The 22,002-nt window shown below is 43.3% G+C and overlaps 1 protein-coding gene across 2 annotated transcripts in view; it reads left to right on the top strand.

The window, feature by feature from the left end:
• The window catches only part of CCDC88C (coiled-coil domain containing 88C), a 99,050-nt gene that overhangs the window by 27,124 nt on the left and 49,924 nt on the right, over positions 1-22,002 (top strand). For both annotated transcript variants that reach the window (XM_081908407.1, XM_081908408.1), the window contains 2 exons: positions 9,203-9,272; positions 21,937-21,995. In XM_081908407.1, coding sequence (XP_081764533.1) covers positions 9,203-9,272; positions 21,937-21,995 — 129 coding nt within the window. The remainder of the gene's footprint in view (positions 1-9,202; positions 9,273-21,936; positions 21,996-22,002) is intronic.

Below are 22,002 nucleotides of genomic sequence, written 5' to 3' on the forward strand. Positions count from 1 at the left end.
ATTTTCTGTGGTAGCCCCTAAACTGTGGAATTCCCTCCCCACAGTGATGCATCTAAGCATATTCATTGTTTTCAGCTTTCGCTGTATGCTGAAGAGACACCTCTTTGGCATTTAAGGTACCGTACTTTTTTGTGTGTAGGACTTGGGTTTTTTTTTACTGAAAAATCATGTTTAAAATCGGGGGCCGCCTTATACATGGGTAGTGCCTAGGGGGGACGTGGAGTTATTGGTGTCTGCGGCAAGGGCTGGTGTTGATTGGGTGTTTCTAAGGCAATTGGGCGGGCAATAGGCTGCTTCTGCCAGCAAGGGGACAGACGTTGCGATGTGCGCGAGTGTTAGTGTTGGCCAGGCAGGCCAGTTCAACAACTTTGGGCAATCTCCCCGCAATTTCTTAATTTATAGTCCCCCCAAAATAAGGGGCGTATTATATACGTAAAATACGGTATTTTATTCTCTAGAACCCCTATCCTTTGCTGAATTTATACTGTTCTGTTCCATTTTTTGTTTTTATCATTGCAATGGTTTCATTTGTTTTTATAACAAACCTGGGAACCTGCTCTGGGACCTTATGCTAAAAGGCAGGTAAGAATTTCCTATAAGCTAACTAAGTAAGAGGTGCAGTGCTGTACCAACGGCAATAAAATAAATTAATGTGATGCACCACATGCCGTCTGGGACGCGGGTGGTGCTGTGGGTTAAACCACAGAGCCAAGGACTTGCCCATCAGAAGGTCAGCGGTTTGAATCCCCGCGACGGGGTGAGCTCCCGTTGCTTGGTCCCTGCTCCTGCCAACCTAGCAGTTCGAAAGCACATCAAAGTGCAACTAGATAAATAGGTACCGCTCCGGCGGGAAGGTAAACGGCATTTCTGTGCACTGCTCTGGTTCGCCAGAAGCGGCTTAGTCATGCTGGCCACATACCCGGAAGCTGGATATTGGCTCCCTCAGCCAATAAAGTGAGATGAGCGCCGCAACTCCAGAGTCGGTCATGACTGGACCTAATGGTCACGGGTCCCTTTACCCTTTACCTTACCACATGCCGTACATTGCAATATGTGAATGCCATGTATTGCATAGCTGCCATTTCCACCACTTTACATATTAGGGTAAATGAGCAGATTCAAAAGAGCAGCTGTGCTGCTAGGTATAAAATATTCAGGAACGGTAGAGGAGCCAATCTTGTTTGTGTCTTCATAAGAGCTCATTAAGCCGAAAATTGTTATCTGCCACTTTATTACAGGCCCCAGAAACTGGGACGAAACCTTAACAGCAGCTTCTCACCTGTGTTTCATCTTTCAAAAACAAATCCTTTTGAAAAGGCTTATTTAAAGTTGCTATCAACAAAATGTGTGGCATATGCCCTGGAGGCAAGTGGTTAGATGAATGGGTGGTAGCGTGGACCTACTTTGACTAGGCAACTTGCATTAGCCTTATTAAGGAGAGCTTCCTCTGAGTGTCTCTGTGTTGCATAAATGAGGTGAAACTTCTTCCTTGCCGTTAATGAGAGAATCATCCCCTCTGCTGTGCGCTGTCTCTTTCATGTGCCCTGCCATTGCCCTTCATGCCGTTTAATTCAGAACTTAGTGGCCCTTGAAATAACTCCTTCAGCTCTTGATGAACATTTTTGCTGAGGTGTTTGGTTGCGTTTGTTTAATGCATTGCAGTGGTAGCACGATTGTCATATTTCCTGAGCGGGCTGAGCATCAGTAGGGGCCAAGAGGTATAGAAATGAAATTAATAATATAATAGTAGCAATAATAAATCTGATCAGGGGTGGGTGGGAGGAATGGTGCCTAGACACTCTGTTGTGGTGACTATGACCTAGGTTTAAGGTGCCATTTGGTGATTATCTTATACAGTGGTACCTTGGGTTAAGAACTTAATTCGTTCTGGAGGTCCGTACTTAACCTGAAACTGTTCTTAACCTGAAGCACCACTTTAGCTAATGGGGCCTCCTGCTGCTGCCGCGCCGCCGGAACACGATTTCTGTTCTCATCCTGAAGCAAAGTTCTTAACCCGAGGTACTATTTCTGGGTTAGTGGAGTCTGTAACCTGAAGCATCTGTAACCCGAGGTACCACAGTATATCTGAGTTTCTAACACTGATCCTATCTACAGTATTCAAATTGGATGTTGCTCACTAAAAGCTTTTTGACAGGCTCCTGCAGGATTAGCTTTTGCAGAGGAATGAGCTAATATCTGTAGCTCTCTCGTTTCCTGCCAGCCATTTCTTAGAATCAACTAGTCCATGGCATTCTTTGTGGGGGGGGGGGAAACTGGTTTGACCAGGTAAATTAACACCTTGGCATGGATATCCTTTCACAATGATGTAAGCAGAGTTTATTGTAGTAGTAAGAAGGGTTTTTAACAAGGCTATTCTTCTTTCAACCAGGCCTCTCTTACTTTTATAACATTGCTTGATATGTTTGCGTGTTTCGTGAGGAGTGTGGTAGCAGACTACATGAATTTAATGTTTCCTGCCCTTTGACATGCTTAAACTATGCATCCTTTCTATACTTCCTGGTGTGGAAGATGGTTTTGGTTTCTGTTCCAAAGAATAGCATTGGAACTGCCTCCAAATAAGAGTTCTAACTAAATGTATTGTCTTCCCTGGACTCTCCTTCATTGGAGGTTACTGAGCAGAGTTTGGATGGCCATCTGCCATGGATGCTTTAGTTGAGATTCCTACATTGCAGCGGGTTGGACTAGATGACCCTTGAGGTCTCTTACAACTCTACAGTTCTACAATTCTTTGACCCTCTGACGTTTCCCCCCCCCCTCGTTTCCTGCATTTGGTGCCTACCCTTCTTTCAGATGGGAGCCTAACACAAACTCCCTCCAAAACACATTAAAATCTACATTTTGTATGTGTCTTTTCTCTCAGACAATTCTGTACCATTCTAAATTTCCACAAGAAAAAAGACTTTAATGGCATTATTCAAAAGACCATAACTCTTAAAACACAAACAAACAAACAACCCTCAAAACATATATTTTTAAAAAACTGAATCAGCCAAATGAAGAAAGTTGGCAATGCTACAAGGAACCTCAAAAACTGGCTAAACCGGGAGTATTGTGTGGGTTAATCTTTTGTAAATGTTAATGATTATATGGTGCCTCTTCTGTGTTTGTGACAGACGGCAGGATAAAGAGATCTTAGCAGATCTGTGTTGCACCTGTTTATTTTTATTTTTTTTAAATTGCTGGTGATTTTCCTGGGCGCTCCCAGGAGAAGTATTAAAATATCTCATGATTTCTAAAATGTATTAATGAAGAAAGACTGGTGAACTTTTCCTTGACAACCAAAATGTATTTTTAAAAAGCCACCCTAGTCAGAAACGTTTGGCTGATCATGGGAGATGCTTCATATCAGTAGGAGGAAAACCCCAGAGGAGGAGAAACTAAAGCTCAGCAAATGAATTAGCGTTAACAGTATTAGTTCTACACAAGATGCACAACAGATTACTTTAAATGGAGATAATTGGTGATGTAGCCTTGTCTCAGATTCTTGAGCGCTGATGATGACTAGTGATGGCATCTGAAACATCTTCCAGAGCTGGTGCCTGTGGTCAGCATAGCTGGTCACCTGTCAAGGCCAGTGCCTCAGCAAAGACCCCACTGCCAGCTTCTGGAGCCCCCTGGCTCTGCCGCCGCCTGGTCAGCTGCTCTCTCTGAATGAGTGAGTTGTGGGAGAAGCAAGGAGGAAGTGCATTATCCTTCATTCAACTTTCTTGCTAGCTGGTTATGCACACAGTGGCCAGAGGAAGAAGTTTAGTGAATGAGTAGCAGTAACACCAGGGACACGGGTGGCGCTGTGGGTTAAACCACAGAGCCTAGGACTTGCCGATCAGAAGGTCGGCGGTTCGAATCCCCGCAACAGGGTGAGCTCCCGTTGCTCGGTCCCTGCTCCTGCCAACGTAGCAGTTCTTAAGCACATCAAGTGCAAGTAGATAAATAGGTACCACTCCGGCGGGAAGGTAAACGGCATTTCCGTGCGCTGCTCTGGTTCGCCAGAAGCAGCTTGGTCATGCTGGCCACATGACCCGGAAGCTGTACGCCGGCTCCCTCGGCCAATAAAGCGAGATAAGCGCCGCAACCCCAGAGTCGATCACGACTGGACCTAATGGTCAGGGGTCCCTTTACCTTTACCTTAGCAGTGGCAGCAGCACTCTGGAGTTTTTGTCCAAAGGCTCTCTCAAATCTGAATCCCCGCTTCTCTTTTCTGTGGGTATATCATAGGGCCCTGCCCCAAAAAGCTTACAATTTATGTTGGAAGAGTTTGTTTTTGCAAACCTTCACAGTATTGCTTAAAATGTATAGCGCAGCTGGGCCTCTAGTTTTCCCTCAAGGATACATGTGGGCCTTTGAGACTCTGACAACATGTGCTGAACAGCTGGATTTAATTTTTTAGCTGTCTGTAATCTTAAGTGACAGGCTCTTAACACAACCACACTTTATTATCACCAGTTACTACAGAGAAACCGCCACTGTGCCATTCGGGAGTGGAATCAAATAAAAATCCAGGGTAATTTAACTGGAGAGCAATATAAACATGAAGAGATACTTGCACACGCTTTAGAGTGAAAAGTTGAGGATAAATCAATAGGATTTTTTCTTTTCTTTTTTTTATTTCCAGTCAGTGATTAAATTAGTAAAATATGCTGCCGGCAGTAAAAGCTTGCAAGCCTGTGCTTTCACAATTGGATTTCTCTTCGGAGAATAGCAGATATTTGATTAAATGAGCTTTAGTAATGGGACTTGGGAAAATAAAATTAAAAAGTACCGTATTTTCCCGTGTATAAGACTAGGTTCCCCCCCAAAAAAATAATGTCCAAAATTTGGGGGTGTCTTATACACGGATAGATCTTTCCCAATTTTCTTAAACCGGAGTCCCCCCAAATAGGGGGCATATTATACATAGGGGCATCTTATAGATGGAAAAATACGGTAAATGAAGTTATGGATTTTTAGAAGAATGCCAGAGTAGAAATTTCAGAGTTGAGTTCCTTGGAGTACATTCTGATTTCAATTATGAAAACGTATGGCATTGACTACTTAACATCAGACTGTATCATAGTGTACATATCTGGTTGCGGCAACTTAAGAGCGTTCTCCCTTGCAGAGTGCAATCCTAAGGTACAGTGGTACCTCGGGTTAAGAACTTAATTCGTTCTGGAGGTCCATTGTTAACCTGAAACACTTCTTAACCTGAAGCACCACTTTAGCTAATGGGGCCTCCTGCTGCCACCACACGATTTCTGTTCTCATCCTGAAGCAAAGTTTTTAACCTGAGGTACTATTTCTGGGTTAGCAAAAACTGCATAAACAAGTTGAACCACTTCCACTTAAATCATAAGATCCGAAATAAAGAAAGAAATAATAATAACTGGTGATTGTGATTTACACACCCCTTGGAGAACATTTTGAGGAGTTTATCCATTTTCTAAATAAATAAATATACAGTATTATCAAGAACAACATACTGACCATATTATTACGAATAAATCTATATTAGCTTATGGATAAGGATTGAAAGTTGAATTGTCATTTTATTTTTATTTATAAGGGGAAAATTGGGCAATTTATCCATCGGCTGCAGGCTGATAAGGACAATGACAGTTGTCAACATATAGATTTTTGTGTGTTTGCCTATTAATTACATGTGAATAGCAAAAGACTGCTCAGCATTGTCCTGTGGGTAATCAACAAATGGAATTTACTTGGCTCAGGCATTAGATTACAGGAGACAGCGGATGGTACCCTGTGAATTATTTATTTGGTCCCCTTTTTAAGTTGGTACAAGATTGAAATGTGATTTCATATTAGCTCTGTTCATTCTTTGGATTAAAAGATGAATCCTGAAAGTTAACGTAAAGACATTGGCGTCTGATCTAAGCAAGGTGGGGATGCTAGGATCTTGATGACTCTGTGGTGATAGTCTGAAGCCAAAATAGAAGTGCGTGTTTGTGGGTTTAGGTCAGCGTTGCTTTTCATGCAGGCTCAGTTGATTCTGAATCCCCAAAGAAGCTTGAAAACAAGTGGGACATTTTATCTGCAACAGGTGTTCATATAAAACATGCTTGAGGTTTGGTTGGGTGTTTGTAGATTGACTACTAGAATGCTATAAGCAGCCCCAGCAAATGACAGGCGTACTACTTCTGATTTGCAAGCAAATATGACAGTAGAGTCTATATTAGCATGCAGAAGTAAGGACAAAAATGAGGGATGACCTTTTGATGATGGGCATGTGGTCCCAGCAGATGGCGTGTGTTTCTAAATTTAAAAATGTGTGTATTAAGAAGCTACAAGCATGAATGTACTGCAATGCGCAACCACATGGTGGCTGCGTACTTTTGTGACATGAGGAAACGCCTAGTCATCCTTGTTTCTGGCTCCAAGAATGAAGCCAAATCTGTTAATGAATTAAAAATTCTCTTAAGTGCAGTAGAAAGTTTGCCCTTGATGGTAATCAGTCCTTTAGGCAATAAGAAACATGTACAATCTTCAGATGGGCCACTTGTGGCTTCTTCAGATGTTGTTAGACTCCCAACTCCCATCATTCCCAATCTGCATGGCCCCAATGCTCAGGGATGATGGGAGCTGTAGTTGAGCAGCACCTGTCAAGGAATGCACAAGGCAGATAGTTAACTCTCTGTTGTCAAAGACTTGGAATGCGTTGATCTTGGTGTCTCTGTCGACAGTCTCTTCTGCAGCTCAGGAGACCTATACACACCAACCTAGCGTTTAGGCAGCTATTCCCAGGTCTGCACTCCATGGAGCAGTTGAAACAACAGGGGACCCCTTCCCCCTCCACCATGTTATGTACCTTCCCCCGATGAGCTCTGCGCATGGAGGCTACACCTGCATGGACGCTTCCTCTGCTTACCTCTTTTCAGTCCCCTCTTGGTTCTGGGAGACAGTGGTGCAGGAGAGGGCGAGGAAGCACCTGGCTCTTCACTTGCCTGACCAGTGGCAAGTGGCACCTGCCCAATAAGCAAAAAAGTAAGAGGTAGTAAAATACTAATGCCCATCAACTTGGCGGCCCCCTCAATTTTTTTACTGGGTGGGGCTGAATGGACCTTGACCTCTAGGAGTTTGCAGGGGTTGGCAAAGTTTTTGTGGCTTGGGCCGGTTCACGGTCCCGCAGACGCCGCGGTGGGCCAGAGAGCATGTGCGCACGCATGCGCAAATGCTATTTCCAGCACAGAGGAGGCGTGTGCAGCTCCTGCAGCCAATGGGAAGCTGGCCAGTGTCGTGGAAGGCGGTCCCTGCTCTGCTCCGCTCTGGTTTAGCGCAGTGCACGGGAACCGACCGAGTGGGCGGCAGGGGTCCCCAAGCGGGCGGGGTCCACGGTCCGGTTAAACGACCCCCATGGGCCGCTTGTGGCCCATGGGCCTTAGGTTGCCGACCCCTGCTCCTACACGTCCACCCCATTTGATTTTATCATATGCTGTATACTAGAATGGATTTTGCTGTTAGTTTTGTCTGATCAATATATGTACTGCAGAATGAATTATTTTAAAAAACCCAAAATCTCTAGATGTTCAGTGCTTTCTTTTGGGCGTGCAGCTTCATTCAAAAGGTCTAGAGTCTACAGATTCTTATTGGCAGAGCCGCTGAAAAATATGCTACTATGCTTACCAGAATTGCTTCCAGGAAGCAGCACCTGCCAGCATGGTTCCACCAGCTCATGCATTACTTCCTGCATGAGTCTGCAGCCACAGGGCCTCTCGGTGGGGAATATTTTAGAGTACGCAAAGCTGCCCCTAGACGGGAAGTGGAATTTATGGTTCTATGCCCACTTCTTTCACTTCACATTCATTTGAAGGCATTATAAGACCTTTGCATTCAGTAATGATGATAAAACCGTTTGACATTGTACACTCTATATCTATATCTATATATTAAAAAGAGCAAATGTTTCTGGTCTAAAAAAAATGAGGGAATTTGGGGGAGAGGCAGAGATTAGAGGTCATTTGCAAGTGAAAAGCTTCATACAAGGGGCAGTGGACTCCTTTTTAAGCCAAGGGGACACATTCCCTTCTGGGCAGCATTCTGAGAAGCCAGGGATGGGAGTGGCCAGAAGCAAAAGTAGGCAGGGCAAAAAATGTGCAGTTTTTAAATTGTCCAGTAGACTGGTTTCTATGCACACTGTCTCTCACCCCTCTCTGTATTCTACCCAGGCAGTCAAGAGGCATTATAAGAGTTCAAGGAAACATGTCAGGCAGGGGAAAAGACTTAGGGTGCAAAGCAGTGAGGGGGGGTGCTCTGCAAAGAGGGGGGCTGGCATGGGGAGAGCTTTGAGGGCCATATAGAGGGTCCCAGAGAGCCACATTTGGCCCTTATGTCTGAGGTTCCCCACTGCTCCTTTGCAAGGAAGGAGAGATGTACGTGTCCGGATGCTGGAATGTTAAGGGGGTGCAAAACAAGGGGGGTATAAAATGAGAGCAAGTAGCCCAAGAGGAGGATATTGGCACACTGAAGACAAAATAGGTTAAGAGAGAGAGAAAAAAAAACAAGAGGCTGGAAAAATAAAGAGCTTTGAAAGCAAAAGTAGTGGTTGAAATGATCTTACAAGGAAATGGAAGAAAATCTGTTGCAATCTTCCTACCTCTGCTGCAGCCTTAGCACAGTACAGTGGTACCTCGGGTTACATATGCTTCAGGTTACATACGCTTCAGGTTACAGACTCCGCTAACCCAGAAATATTACCCCAGGTTAAGAACTTTGCTTCAGGATGAGAACAGAAATCATGTGGCAGCAGCGGGAAACCCCATTAGCTAAAGTGGTGCTTCAGGTTAAGAACAGTTTCAGGTTAAGAATGGAGCTCCGGAACGAATTAAGTATGTAACCAGAGGTACCACTGTAAAGCACTCTCGGGATCACCCCTGCTGCTTTCTCTTGTCCCCCTGCCCACAAAAAAACTAAGCAATCACACTTATACACATACATGTTATGGAGGATCTCGTTCACCAAATTAGCTGTGCTCTAAAAGCCCAAGTCTCACTTATGAGTTTTGATGCTGCCTCCATGAACAAATTTACTTCTTCAAGGCAGTAGTCTGTTTGTCTAGGCAAGTCATATTAAAGTCATATTAAATAACTAGTAAAGTACTACATTCTCAAAGCTGCTTTAAAAACAACTGTCTCTAAAAACAACTGGCATTAGTTTTCATTATTCTATCTCCTCTTTTTTCATATTTTAGGAGGTCCTCCAGCAACTGATCATTATGAATTTGCCAAACGTCTTGATAGTTGGCAAAGATCCTCTGTCTGGTGAGTAGCCTTGCAACGCTCTGTCCTCTTAAATTTCAAAAATAGTGACTGTATGGAAAAGTATTTGCAACTTTCTCAGCTGAAATTAGTTTGTTGCGGAAGAAAATAAGGAGACTTAAAAGAGAGGTGGGTATAAGCAAGGGGTAGCCATTTACAGTATATGTGTTCTGCTTCCATTGGAAATCAGCACTGGAGCCCTTTGCTCCTGAGTCACGTGGGGCAAATGCATTTTACACTGAGTCAGCACTGTGGAATTGCAGTCATCCGAAAGGTGAGACCAAGAGTTGTGATTTCAGCTGCAGCACCTTTTCCCTCTGCAGCTTGTTGCCAAAGTGTTTTAAAAAAAAAATCTTGGCCATATTACCAACTAGGGGCAAGGTCCTGTGGCCGCATTTTGAACCACCTTTATGTTTTCTGTACTGCTAAACAGAAGTTGATCCAGAGCGTAATGGAATCCAGGTACAGGTTCCTCTGCTTCGAAAACAGGAAGCCAGTTGTTCAAGGCTACACAGCAGGTGCCAATAGTGGGTTGGTTCCCTCTGTGGTGTAAGCTTCCAACAACAGAAGGTGGGTCAGTTCAGAACTAACACGCCCATATATGTGTCCCACAGGACTCATAAATAAAATTGACGGGGCCTTTGTGTGGATGTGCTCAACTTGGTTCATTATTGCACAAGCCCCTTGCAGAAAACAGGTTGAAATTTTCATTTAATGCTGACTAGGACGAAGGCTCCAACCTTTGTTCAGCATGGTGTATCAATGAACAGAATTGAGCACGGCCACACAAGGGCATCAGATTTGGGATTTTTTTAAAGACATATTTATTTCTATAAATGTTTATGCACTGCACTTCTGGACGGAGCACACCCATATCTTGCATTGATATGGACATGGCATTGCAGTAGCGTCTCTGATCGGTAAGCCACTTGCTGCAATAGTTTGATCCTCCGGTGTCTCTTCTGAAAGCATATCCAGTGTGGGGTTTGTAAAACTGCCTTGCAAAATAAATAAATAAACAAACCCTTGCCCTCCAAATCCTCTGGAATCCTCACAGTCATCTGGTAACTTAAAGGAGCTGTCAGGTCTTAGTGATGAACTGGGGTCTGTGTGTGTGTGTGTTTAAATGATGTGGCTTGAAGTACCCTTTCCCCCTTCAGAGCTCCTTCTCCTCCTCTCTAGCACTATCAGCTGATTCCTCTTCTCCTTCTGCCTCTCTCTCTTCTTCTTCCTGTGTCTTGACAACTACACTTGCTACTCTTCCCAGACAGTCACAGTGTGAATCTGTATATCTGATACTGAACTATGTGGAGTCCCAACAGTTGCTTTGAGGGTTCTTTGCCCGAGAAGCTTGCTGCTGACTTCTGTTTTTAGCTCTTAAATGTCAAAGCAATTCTTTATTTTCTCCCTCCCTTTGAACTTTTTAGGGTTGCCCCAATCAGACATTCTTGCACCTTTCATTCAATTATTTCACTGAACTTAAACGTTTCATATTGAGAACAAACTGCTTTTACCCCGCATTCAGAGGAACTTGTGGAAGAGGGGAGAACAAGATGTGATTCAGGTGTTTTTGGCTTGCAATTAGACATGTATCATTAAGTCTTTCAGCCCAGATCCACCTCCCCCCACCCACCTCAAAACTGTAAGTTCATAGCATAGTATTGCATTAATATTGTATCTGTGCATAAATTGACCAATTCAGAAACTGGAAAGGCCATAGTTCAGCAGTAGAGGCCATGCCTAGCATGTAGAACATTCCTAGGATATAGATAATATGGAAAAGAGTGCTTAAGCATGCACAGAGTGCCTTTATCTCACCACTGAGCAGCTACATTCAATCTGCAATGTGTGACTTCCAGAGAAGCTTGAGTTCCAGGAGTATAATATGATGTAATCCAATACAGAGGCATCTTTTGTTCTCCTGGCTAAGCTGTTGCTGCTCCATCAGTGACCAGCACCTCTCTGGCATCCACATTCACTGCAGTCTATTAAGCCCATGAAAGAGAGGAAAACAAAGGAACCAAAAAATGTATATAGGGAAGAAAAAGAGAGGACAGAAGTCAGGAAGAGGGAAAAGGTTAGCAATAAATTTGTACTCGTGCACCGATCTCTTATTCAGAGAGAGACTGTAATCCTGAGCTGTCTCTGCCCATCCATTATGGTAGCAGCCCCATTGTAAGGTGTTCATTGAACTAATGCCTGAGACCCAAGATCATTGTTGGGCTTTGGCCATCTCAATGAAACTGATCTCTCCCAGCATTCACATCTCCAAAGAATTGGCATTTGTTTGTAATGTGCGTCTTTAATTTTGTGCCAACTGCAGGTATTTTTTTGCCTTTTCCTTGCAGAAGTGTAGGCAGTTGTGTTGGTTTTCCCGTAACAGGGAAGCATTCTGAAACTGGCAGCATTTGCCAGAGGGAGTGAGGAGCCCCAGTCTCAGGCAGGCAGCAAATACGAAGGCTTTTGGAGGCCCTAGTAGGGCATGGCCAGTGAGCTGCATTCTGCTTCCTGGGTCTTGTGGCTTCCTGGGCCTGCTTTAGGAGTTCAGTCAGAGGACATATTTAGGGATTCAATGAGAACACAATGTGCACATATTAGTCTGGTGGTCTTGAGAGATTTTTCAAATCAGCCCCCTCCCAAATGAAACAGAAGCAAATTCTCTCCCCTTGAACGAATGTGCCAAAATAAAGTCCTTGTAGAGGGGAAAGCCAGGAACCTCCCTCAATGAATGTCTGTATTTTTGGTCCTTTTAATCATTAAAGGTTTAAGCTCCCACTTCCATATTTACTTTTCACACCCAGTTTCCTTCCTCATTTTGTTCCACAATTCTCCAAGGAGGCAAAATGTAGTACAGGATAAAATGTGTCTGCATAACTCTGAAGTGAAAAATTGGGTGGCGCAAGTCAGCAGATGCTAGTGTTGGAAATTTAGACGATGGATTTTTTTTCCTGCATCCTTTTAGATACCATGTGACAACAAAAAAAATTGGGACCACGCTCAGTTTCTGGTGAGACCTGAATAGCCATTGGCTCAGCGACTTAAAGTGTTACGGTATCTCTGTGAGCATTTTAGCTGCTCAGAGGTTTCTGTTGGCTTGTGAGGTCTAGAGACCAGTTGGAGCTGCTGTAGCAAAATGGTGCAAGCAAAAGGCAAGGGAGCCGGGCTGGCCTTGCTATATAGCAGGCCAAAGCAACCTGCCCCATGGGGGGTGGGAGAGAGAATAGATGAAGGCAGGAATTGGTATCTGAATGACACAGCAAGATTTACTAAGATGTTTGCCTTTGTTGTCCCTGAGAGAAGTTCAGTTCAACTGGAACTCTGCACGTGTAAAAGGTAAAGGGATCCCTGGCCATTAGGTCCAGTCGTGACTGACTCTGGGGTTGCGGCGCTCATCTTGCTTTATTGGCCGAGGGAGCCGGCGTACAGCTTCTGGGTCATGTGGCCAGCATGGCTAAGCCACTTCTGGCGAACCAGAGCAGCGCACAGAAACGCCATTTACCTTCCCGACAGAGCGGTACCTATTTATCTACTTGCACTTTGAGGTGCTTTCGTACTGCTAGGTTGGCAGGAGCAGGGACCGAGCAATGGGAGCTCACCCCGTTGCGGGGATTCGAACTGCCCACCTTCCGATCGGCAAGTCCTAGGCTCTGTGGTTTAGACCACAGCGCCACCCGCGTCCCATCATCTGCACATGTACCAAGTGGTTATTTTGGCTTTGCTCTGAGAAATGAGTGCAACACCAGCGCAAGGAATTGGCGGAGTTTATCAAGGGAAACCCCCACTGGTTTGTGCCACATTTCCTCCTCATAGCAGAAGCTGTAGGATTTCCTTGTTCTCACCGGTATTCAAAATGGATTGTGTATGCTCAAGTCTGATTACTCCTTGGAACTCCTACCATATCTAATGCTAGTAGATGCCTTTATATAGCATTAATTAACTCTGTACAGTCATGGTGGCATCTGTCGGCAAGCACCTTCCCATGGTAATTGGATTGCCCATCTTTACATTTCCAGGGAAACTTTTCTGATTTTCCACACAAAGAACATCTCAGGCCTGAGATTGACCAAAGGCCCCTTGTGGTTACCCTCCTGCCATATGACAAGAAACTGGTACCGATCTAATGACCCAGTACATGAATTAACATGCCCTTCCTATCCAGCCCTACCCTTAACAAGATCATCCAATTATTTCTAGAGTCATCCCATCCGTTGCAATAGCCTCTGTGGTGTGTGGTTGCTTCCATTATAAGTTTCCCTATGTGATATTCTGTGAACACATGTGTATAGACAGAAACATATATGGTAACCTGCCTCTGTGTGTGGGTGCATTTGAGCTCCAATCCTGACAGCCAAATGGCATGGGCTGGCACTGAGGACAGCCCTGCTACAACGGTAGCCCAGAAACTGAGTTGGAAAATGTATAAGGGTGACTATACACAGAAGGCATTACAAAAAAATGTTTCTGCAAATTTGTGGGCCACCTATTGTGCAATCTCAAATTTCTTTTAGAAAAAAAATCTATTAAGGGGGCAAACTAGATAAATCAAATGTCTTTGTTTTAAACCAAAGTTCTCTTGCCGTCTTCTCCCATTTTTCCAGCCTATGGCTTTTCCCCTCCCTCATTTTGTTTCTTCACCTTTCTATCCTTTTGTTGTTGGTGTGCTAATCTCTTTTTCTCGGCCTCCCACAACAATCCTGCCATCTGTTTTTCACCATCGCTTTCCTGTGTGAGTGTGAGGGGTCCAGGTCCTGTACTGTATGTAACACAGCTTCCAGAGTACAGGTTTTATTCCCTCTGGACCTGGCCCACTGTTGGGGAGCAGATGGCCTTCCTGCAAATCCCTTGGTTTAATGGCTCAGTGACCTAGTGTGACAGGGGCTGCCGTGGAATTTTTTTGAAAATAGGGGAAATGCCATCGTGTTTGATTTTTTTGAAGAGCCTTGGCTGTTTGTGCAGATCTAAAATGCCAAAAGTTCTGTGATGCTTTAAAGTCTTGGTTTATTGTGGGATATAGTTTCTGTAGGCAAGATGAACTCTACAAAGACATTGTCAGAGAAGGAGCAGGATATAGATATAGATGCATTGCTTGACATGCTATGAAGAAAAGGGAAGATCTTAAAGTTAACCCAGGTTTGAATCCCTTACTTCGCAGTGGCACTCACGGGGGAATCTTGGACCAGTCACTAACTTACCTTACTGGTTTGTTGTGAGGATAATATGAGGCTGGGAGAACCACATGTGCTGCTTTGAGCTGCTTGGAGGAAAGGCAGGATATAAATGTAATTGCAATATTAATAATACAAAACCTAATTTAAAAGTAGTCTGCCTTTTCCGAAACTGTAAAACGTGGGTGCTGAAGAATTGCCATTTACACCAAATGGAGAGCAGCTGGCCGTCAGATTCCTCGATTCAGCCCTGTCAGATATTGTTAACTGATTCCTGATCTACAGCTTTCCATGCAAGCTCTCCCTTTAATTTCTGCTTAAATATTTAGGCTGAGAACTTAAGTCTCCCAGGGCTCTTGGCTGATGCCTTCTGACAGCACTTAACACACACACAACTACCATTTAATTATCGGTATGGTTTCACCAGTCTCAGCTGGGCTGCGGAGCAAGCATCTTGGTAATGCAAATCTAGACATTAAAAGGACAATGCGGAAGGGCTGTTGTGGCTGGGCCATTCTCAGATGTGTCAATCTGCTATTTTATGCTTGGCATATGGTACAGACCAGGAGGGTGTTAGCACTAGCCAGCTCTGTCACTGAATCTAATTAGCGTTCCTCTTTGCTTGTTTCTCTTCATGCAAATAGGGGATGGTGAACCTGTTAACTTCACACCCCCCCCCCCCCGGTGAGCGTTAATCCAAGGGTGACTTAAAGAAATAATGTATATGGGACTAGACCACAGATGGGCACCTTGAAGGAATAATGCTTATGTGGCCTCCAGCAGCTCCTCTGGATCCATTATTCCATTCCATCGGAGTTCCTTATTATTTATTAATATTTTAATATAATAAAGATCTCCTTAGAAGTTTACAGGAAAACAACAAAAATACAGCGGTCAATAACAATTCCTGAAAACAAGATAAAAACAAAGCTGAACTGTCCATCACAAATGTAACTCAGCACTGTGTGAAACAAAACAAAAAAGAAGTTAAAAGTCAGGGTCCAGAGAAGTTTGTTTAAACAGACAAGTTTCAAAGAGGCATTTCAAGGGCTTTCCAATTTATTCAAGTGAGGGCATTCCAGAAGGTCCTTCCTGTACATTTCCATTGTATTTTTCCTTCCTTGAAAAAGTGGCCCTTTCTGTATAGCTTCAGAACAATAATGCTGTTTTTTTATTCTTTACTTTTTTCTGATTGTATGACTTGGAGAAAAGGTCTTTTCCCCCACCTCCACAACTGTCTTGAAATGAAATTAGTAGGCATGAATAAAGTCAGGAAGGAGTTTTAAGTACTGAAAAGCCATTGCAGGATACATCAATTTGCATTGAACATTAAGTGCCGCCAGAGATAAATAGGTTAAGAAGGAAAACAATTCAATTTACATTTTCATTAGGTGGTAAATTTGGGGGTGGGGGCAAAGTCTTCCTTTGGCTGCTTGAGATTACATTGATATTATTTTGTTATTAAAAATTTTAGGTGCTTGCATTCCCCCCCCTTTCTGAATTTTATTTTTTTTAAATTACATGGGCAAGGTCATAGCCATGGCATGATACATGCAGAATGTTTTAAATCAATTTAATAAGAACACAAGAGCAGACCTATCTAGTCTAGCCTCCCTGGCCAGTGGCCAGTGAGAAGTCAAGAAACAAAACATGAGCACCATATTTATTTATTTATTTAGAACATTTAAAAACCCTCCCTGCACCCGATGATTCCAGGGCAGGTTACAGTAGCATTGTTATGTATTCAGTGGTCTGTGTTTGCCTGAGCTTGAGTCGGGACTAAGGATTCTGAGCATCTGTGTTCTGATTCGATACGTGATATCCAATCACAGAACATTTCAGGATTTGGGTTTCTGCCATTGGCCCTTAAACTCTGAGTCGTGATATGCAGCTTGGAAGTTCAGACAGCCAATCACGTTGGGAGTGGAAGTGGCCCACGCATTCAGAAATCTATATGGCTCAGCTAAGACTCTTTTAAGACCATGAGACTCTTAATCTCGGGGCCGTGGGTCCAAACCCCATGTTGGGCAAAAGATTCCTGCATTGCAGGTGTTTGGACAAGAGGACCCTCGCCTGTCCTTTCCAACTCTACGGTACAGTGGTAGCTTGGTTTAAGAACAGCTTAGTTTATGAACAACTTGGATTAAGAATGCTGCAAACCTGGAAGTCTTGGTTTGTGAACTTTGCCTTGGAAGCAGAACATGTTCTGCTTCCTGTTGAGTGTAAATTGAGTCCCCCGCTGCTATGGGAAAGCATGCCTTGGTTTAAGAATGGATTTCCAGAATAGATTAAATTTGTAAACTAAGGTACCACTGTACTATATTTGCATTTGTGAATTTCTTCCTGTAAAACATCTCAAAGCCATTAACAAAAATGTTAACAACAAGAACATATGGAAACCAATCTTGGATGTAAAACATTTAGAAGAATTACATAGCTAAAAAGCCCAGGCAGATGGGTTTTTAACCTAGTGCCAAAATGCAAAGAATGACTGTGGCAGTCATATTTTGGTGGGGAGAGCATCCTATAATTAGGGTGGCACTAATGGGAAGGGCGTCACTAGTGTAACCACCCAAAGAGCTTCAGCCCATTGTTTTCTCCTGCAACTGACATTTCAGAGGCATGGTATGTTTGATACTGGAGATTACAATCCTTTGCACTGGTATGCGGGTCTGTGTTTTAATGATTTGTTGTTAAAAAGTTAGGTCTGTATGTTTTGATTGATGTTTGCTGTATTTTGCTCTTATGTTTGGTTGTATATAGTGCCCTGAGCGCCTTTGGAGAAATGGCAGTCCACAAATGCCCTAAATAAATTAATAAATAAACACCATGACTTCCCCTCCTGGCAAAATACAAGCACTTTACGCAGTTACAAGCACAGGTACACAAGGAGTTTATAGTCAAATATTCAGAATACATATGGCAAACAACTGAAGGGAATTTATAACATGGTAAACCTGAATTTAATTTATTGTGATGGAAAGAATGCATTTATAATCCGTTTAATCTGCATATTTACTACTCAATGTAATGAATCAAGCACCCCAGCTTTCTCCTTTTTTAAGCATGCACAAAGGCTTATAAGACCTTAATCAAGCAGAGTAGTTAACATGGGAATGCTAGTGTGTATTTTATTGTAGGAGTTTGATTACACCGTCTAATGCAGAACCAGTGGCTTGAATCCTAAAACCCTTTGAAATCTCAGTCTAGACAGAACCAAACAGTTTATGCATATTTGTTTAACCCACTGTGTGGCCCATGTTTCCTGGTTCAGTTCTGCAATGTACTTGGAAGGATAAGTGTACGTTATTCAAACGCCATGGTCCTATCAGGTATGCAGCAGAAGAAGGCACTAAGCAGGTCTTAAAATAATGAAATACAATGGTGCTCAGTATAGCAAAATGCATAGGAACAAAGTAATACAAGGCAGCATTTGATATGCAATCAGCTTCATCAGCATTTGGCAGGAGCAGGTGATATCTTTTAAAGAGCTGCCATCAACTTCACTGCATGTCTGCTGCATTTTTTACTTGCCTGCAATTGTTTCCCATTAATGTCTAATAAGAATTCTTTTGTACCATCTGTCACTTGAGCACCAGTCATTTAAAGAGAAGCTGCAAAGAGCAGAGGAGTTCTGCTTAACTTAGCCTTATAATCATACAACATCAGTCAAAGCTTTCTTGGTTCTATGGTGTTAAGTGCTGTGCTTGAAATCACTGTGTGCTGCGTGTGTTTAAAATATACACTAAATTTTGAAGTGCTTTTAGTATGTAGCTCTCCCCACACCCCTTTTACTTAAACTACAGTTTGTGTGTTAAAAGTAGCTGCTAGTGAAGGTCAGTCTGCATGCATGGAAAAGTCCACCTTTTGAGGAAGGCATTGCAGGAAACAGTATTAAATAGCTTTGTATTGGAGGGAAATTGGAGTAGGAGAATGAACTGTAACCAGTGAATTACAGTTGGATAGATACAATTCTGCTATACATTGCAGCAAACCATAGAAATGTAATATGGAAGACCATTTAGCATGCCAACATTGTGTTAAACCCTGTTGTAAAAAAAGTTTGGCTTGGAAATCGGTTCAAAGGACTTAACTATTTTATGTACATTGGATGAATTCTTAAAATATACTCCAGGGTAAGCAAGAAATACAAACAGTCCTTTTCTCTTGCCAGTATTTTCTTTTTTAATGGTGAAAGTTTGTCGTTGTCGTCCCCGCCTTCCATACTGAATTTCCACTCAAAGTTGATTAGTAGTTCGGTTACTGTGTCTTTTTGTTAAATCTACGTTAGCATAATTGATTGACTCCATTCCAGTTTCCTGTAGATAGGATCATATACTAGCACAGTCAAGGGGACAACTATTTGGGACAAAAGCTCACTCATGGAAAGGGCTGTAGCTCAGTGGTAGAGTATTTTCTTTGGAGGCACATTGTTTCAGGTTCAATCCATGTTATCTCCAGATTAGGCTGGAATTGTCCTCAATCTGAAAACCCTGGAAAGACACTGCTAGTCAATGTAGACAACTGGTTCCCAAGCTAGTACATGGGAGACCCATGTAAGCCTCACTGTATCCAGGTCTTCATTGCCACCTGGGTGCAATCCATGCAAGCTTATAAATCAATAACCATCTACAGACAAAAAGCCTTAGCAAATGTAGAAATGTTATTATTGCAGCAAACTGTTTTTCCCCCAGGTCTGGGCCCCATGGGTCTTTGTATCCATGTCTTAAAAGAATAATTGAAGTGTAGTACAAGAATACGGTCAGGGGAGCATTTTCTGTAAAATAAAGACTTGATATTGTGATGGTCGCTCCACACTTTGGCCCCGATCCAGGAAAGCACTTAAGCAGATCAGCTATCTCACCTGCAGCTACACAACAGCTTTTGTGCACTTAAACTCACTGGGAGGCCCAAATTATTTGGTGGGAGTGGAAATCATTTGCATATACAAATTCTATGGAGCTCTTTACATTTTGGTGCCTTTCTTTAGATTTCGGGCGGTGGGGGGGAGACAACCTTTAAATGTTGAATGAATTTCACTTACGTGAATGGCATTCATGTAATGACATTGCCGGTGGCAGAACTCAAGTCCAGAGTGGCAGTGTAAGTGATAAGCACACGTCCAGAGGAAGAAACTGATACAGCTGCTTGCCTGGGAAGCCCTTTCTGTTTCTTCTTTTTGCCTGCCTCTTACCAGTCTCCTTGGCTACCACCGTTGTAGCACTGATAGGCCAGTGTGGTGTAGTGGTTAAGAGCGGTAGTCTCGTAATCTGGGGAACTGGGTTCGCGTCTCCACTCCTCCAGATGCAGCTGCTGGGTGACCTTGGGCTAGTCACACTTCTCGGAAGTCTCTCAGCCCCACTCACCTCACAGAGTGTTTGTTGTGGGGGAGGAAGGGAAAGGAGAATGTTAGCCGCTTTGAGACTCCTTAAAGGGAGTGAAAGGCGGGATATCAAATCCAAACTCTTCTTCTTCTTCTTCAGGTATGTAGCTTTCGATAGCCTAAGAAGTAGTTGGCTTGTTGGGCTGGAACTGAAGACCTGGTGTCAGAGTTCAGCCCTGCCCAGACTTCAAACCTGAGGTCTCCTTAGAGGAGGTGCCCCCTGAGCAGATTTTCACACTTGCAGGAGGTCCTGGGAGAGAAAGTCCCAGGACCACCTTTCTGGGTTCCTGGCCAACTTTGATTCTGCCCGCCTCAATGTCACCCAGGGCCACAGTAGCACAGCAGACAGCATGCCAAGCTTCAGAGTTGTCACTAAACTTACAGTGCTCTTCAACCTTGGGTGGTCTGCTGTTGTTGTAGTGTATCATCTCCCATCATCTCCAGCCAGCTTCTCCAGTGGTGGCAGAGGCAGGTGGAGTGCCCACAGGGCTGCTGCCTTAGGGGCTTCTGCCGCCTGAGGCAGCCACCTCAGTCTGCCTAATGGCTGAGCTGGCTCTGGCCTCCATTTTCTTTCTGAGTTCTCAGTTTAAGCTGCTTCACTGCTGAAGGAACAGCTCTCTTCCAAGCGCCCGTCTTTCTGACCCAGACACTTGAGTTTAGATACCCACTAGGTCAAAATTAAAAGTCATGAAATTAAAAGACGCCTGCTTCTTGGGAGAAAGGCGATGACAAACCTAGACAGCATCTTAAAAAGCAGAGACATCACCTTGCCAACAAAGGTCCGTATAGTTAAAGCCATGGTTTTCCCAGTAGTGATGTATGGAAGTGAGAGCTGGACCATAAGAATGGATGCTTTTGAATTATGGTGCTGGAGGAGACTCTTGAGAGTCCCATGGACTGCAAGAAGATCAAATCTATCCATTCTTAAGAAATCAGCCCTGAGTGCTCACTGGAAGGACAGATTGTGAAGCTGAGGCTCCAATACTTTGGCCACCTCATGAGAAGAGAAGACTCCCTGGAAAAGACCCTGATGCTGGGAAAGATGGAGGGCACAAGAAGGGGACGACAGAGGACAAGGTGGTTGGACAGCGTTCTCGAAGCTACAAACATGAATCTGACCAAACTGCGGGAGGCAGTGAAAGACAGGAGGGCCTGGCGTGCTCTGGTCCATGGGGTCACGAAGAGTCGGACATGACTAAACAACTAAACAACAACAAGGTCAAAAAACTTATTGGTGATCTTGAACCATTCTCCACAGACTGATTTTGTTCTGAGGATTCAGAATAGAAAGTACTACTTTGCATTCAGGACATTACAGGTTCAACCCTGGCATCTCTAGTTAAAAGACGCTTCCAGAGCAAGGGTAGGGAATTGCTTATGCCGCAGATCTTTGAGAGCTGGTGCCGGTCGGACTATATGGCAGTATAATAGATGGGCAGGTGACACATCTCCTGTAAGGCAGCTTTTATGTGTTCAAATCTCTTGAAATGAGTCTGATTATTTGGTATAGATCAAGGCAGTGATATTTCATGGCGCCTTTATCGTCATGCAGACAAACTGCAGGGAAACAGCAGTCATTTTAATCACATCTAAAAGAAGCTGTGTGAAGAGTCAAGGCGCTTTATTCTCAGCTGAAACAGAAAACTGCTTTTTTTTTTTTAGCGAATAGGTAGGAACACACATGCCAGTTCCTTGGGGAAAAGCAACTTGTTTCACATCAGCTATGCGTTGCTGCAAAAATAAATAAATTTGCACTGATTTGCATCAAGCACAGAAAAACCATCCATTGCCTTTCATTGGTTTTATATTTATATATACTGCTAATTGTGCCGGCTTGTTCTTTGAGTTTTAAAAAGAATTCACAGTGATGAGGTTTGGGGTGTTTTTTTTCTTAACAGCTACAAGAGCTATGAACTGTAAACACATCATCTCAAAGCTGAAACATTTCTTTTAAAAAGCAAAGAAAATTTGTTCTGTGACCACAATTGAAATGTAGAGATATGCCGCCTTTTTAATGCTATGTTGCTGAGGATACGTTGTTAGAAATCATTGACCTTTTTCATTTTAATAATCTTCATAATGATTTTCTAATATTTAATGGTCATTTTTCATCTCCTAGGGAAAAGTATGGATGAAATTAAAAAACTGCTTCTGCTAGTTTTGGGTTGTGCTGTGCAGGTAAGTT

The sequence above is a fragment of the Podarcis melisellensis genome, assembly GCF_964234715.1.
Source record: "Podarcis melisellensis genome assembly, chromosome: 1".
Classification (NCBI taxonomy): domain Eukaryota; kingdom Metazoa; phylum Chordata; class Lepidosauria; order Squamata; family Lacertidae; genus Podarcis; species Podarcis melisellensis.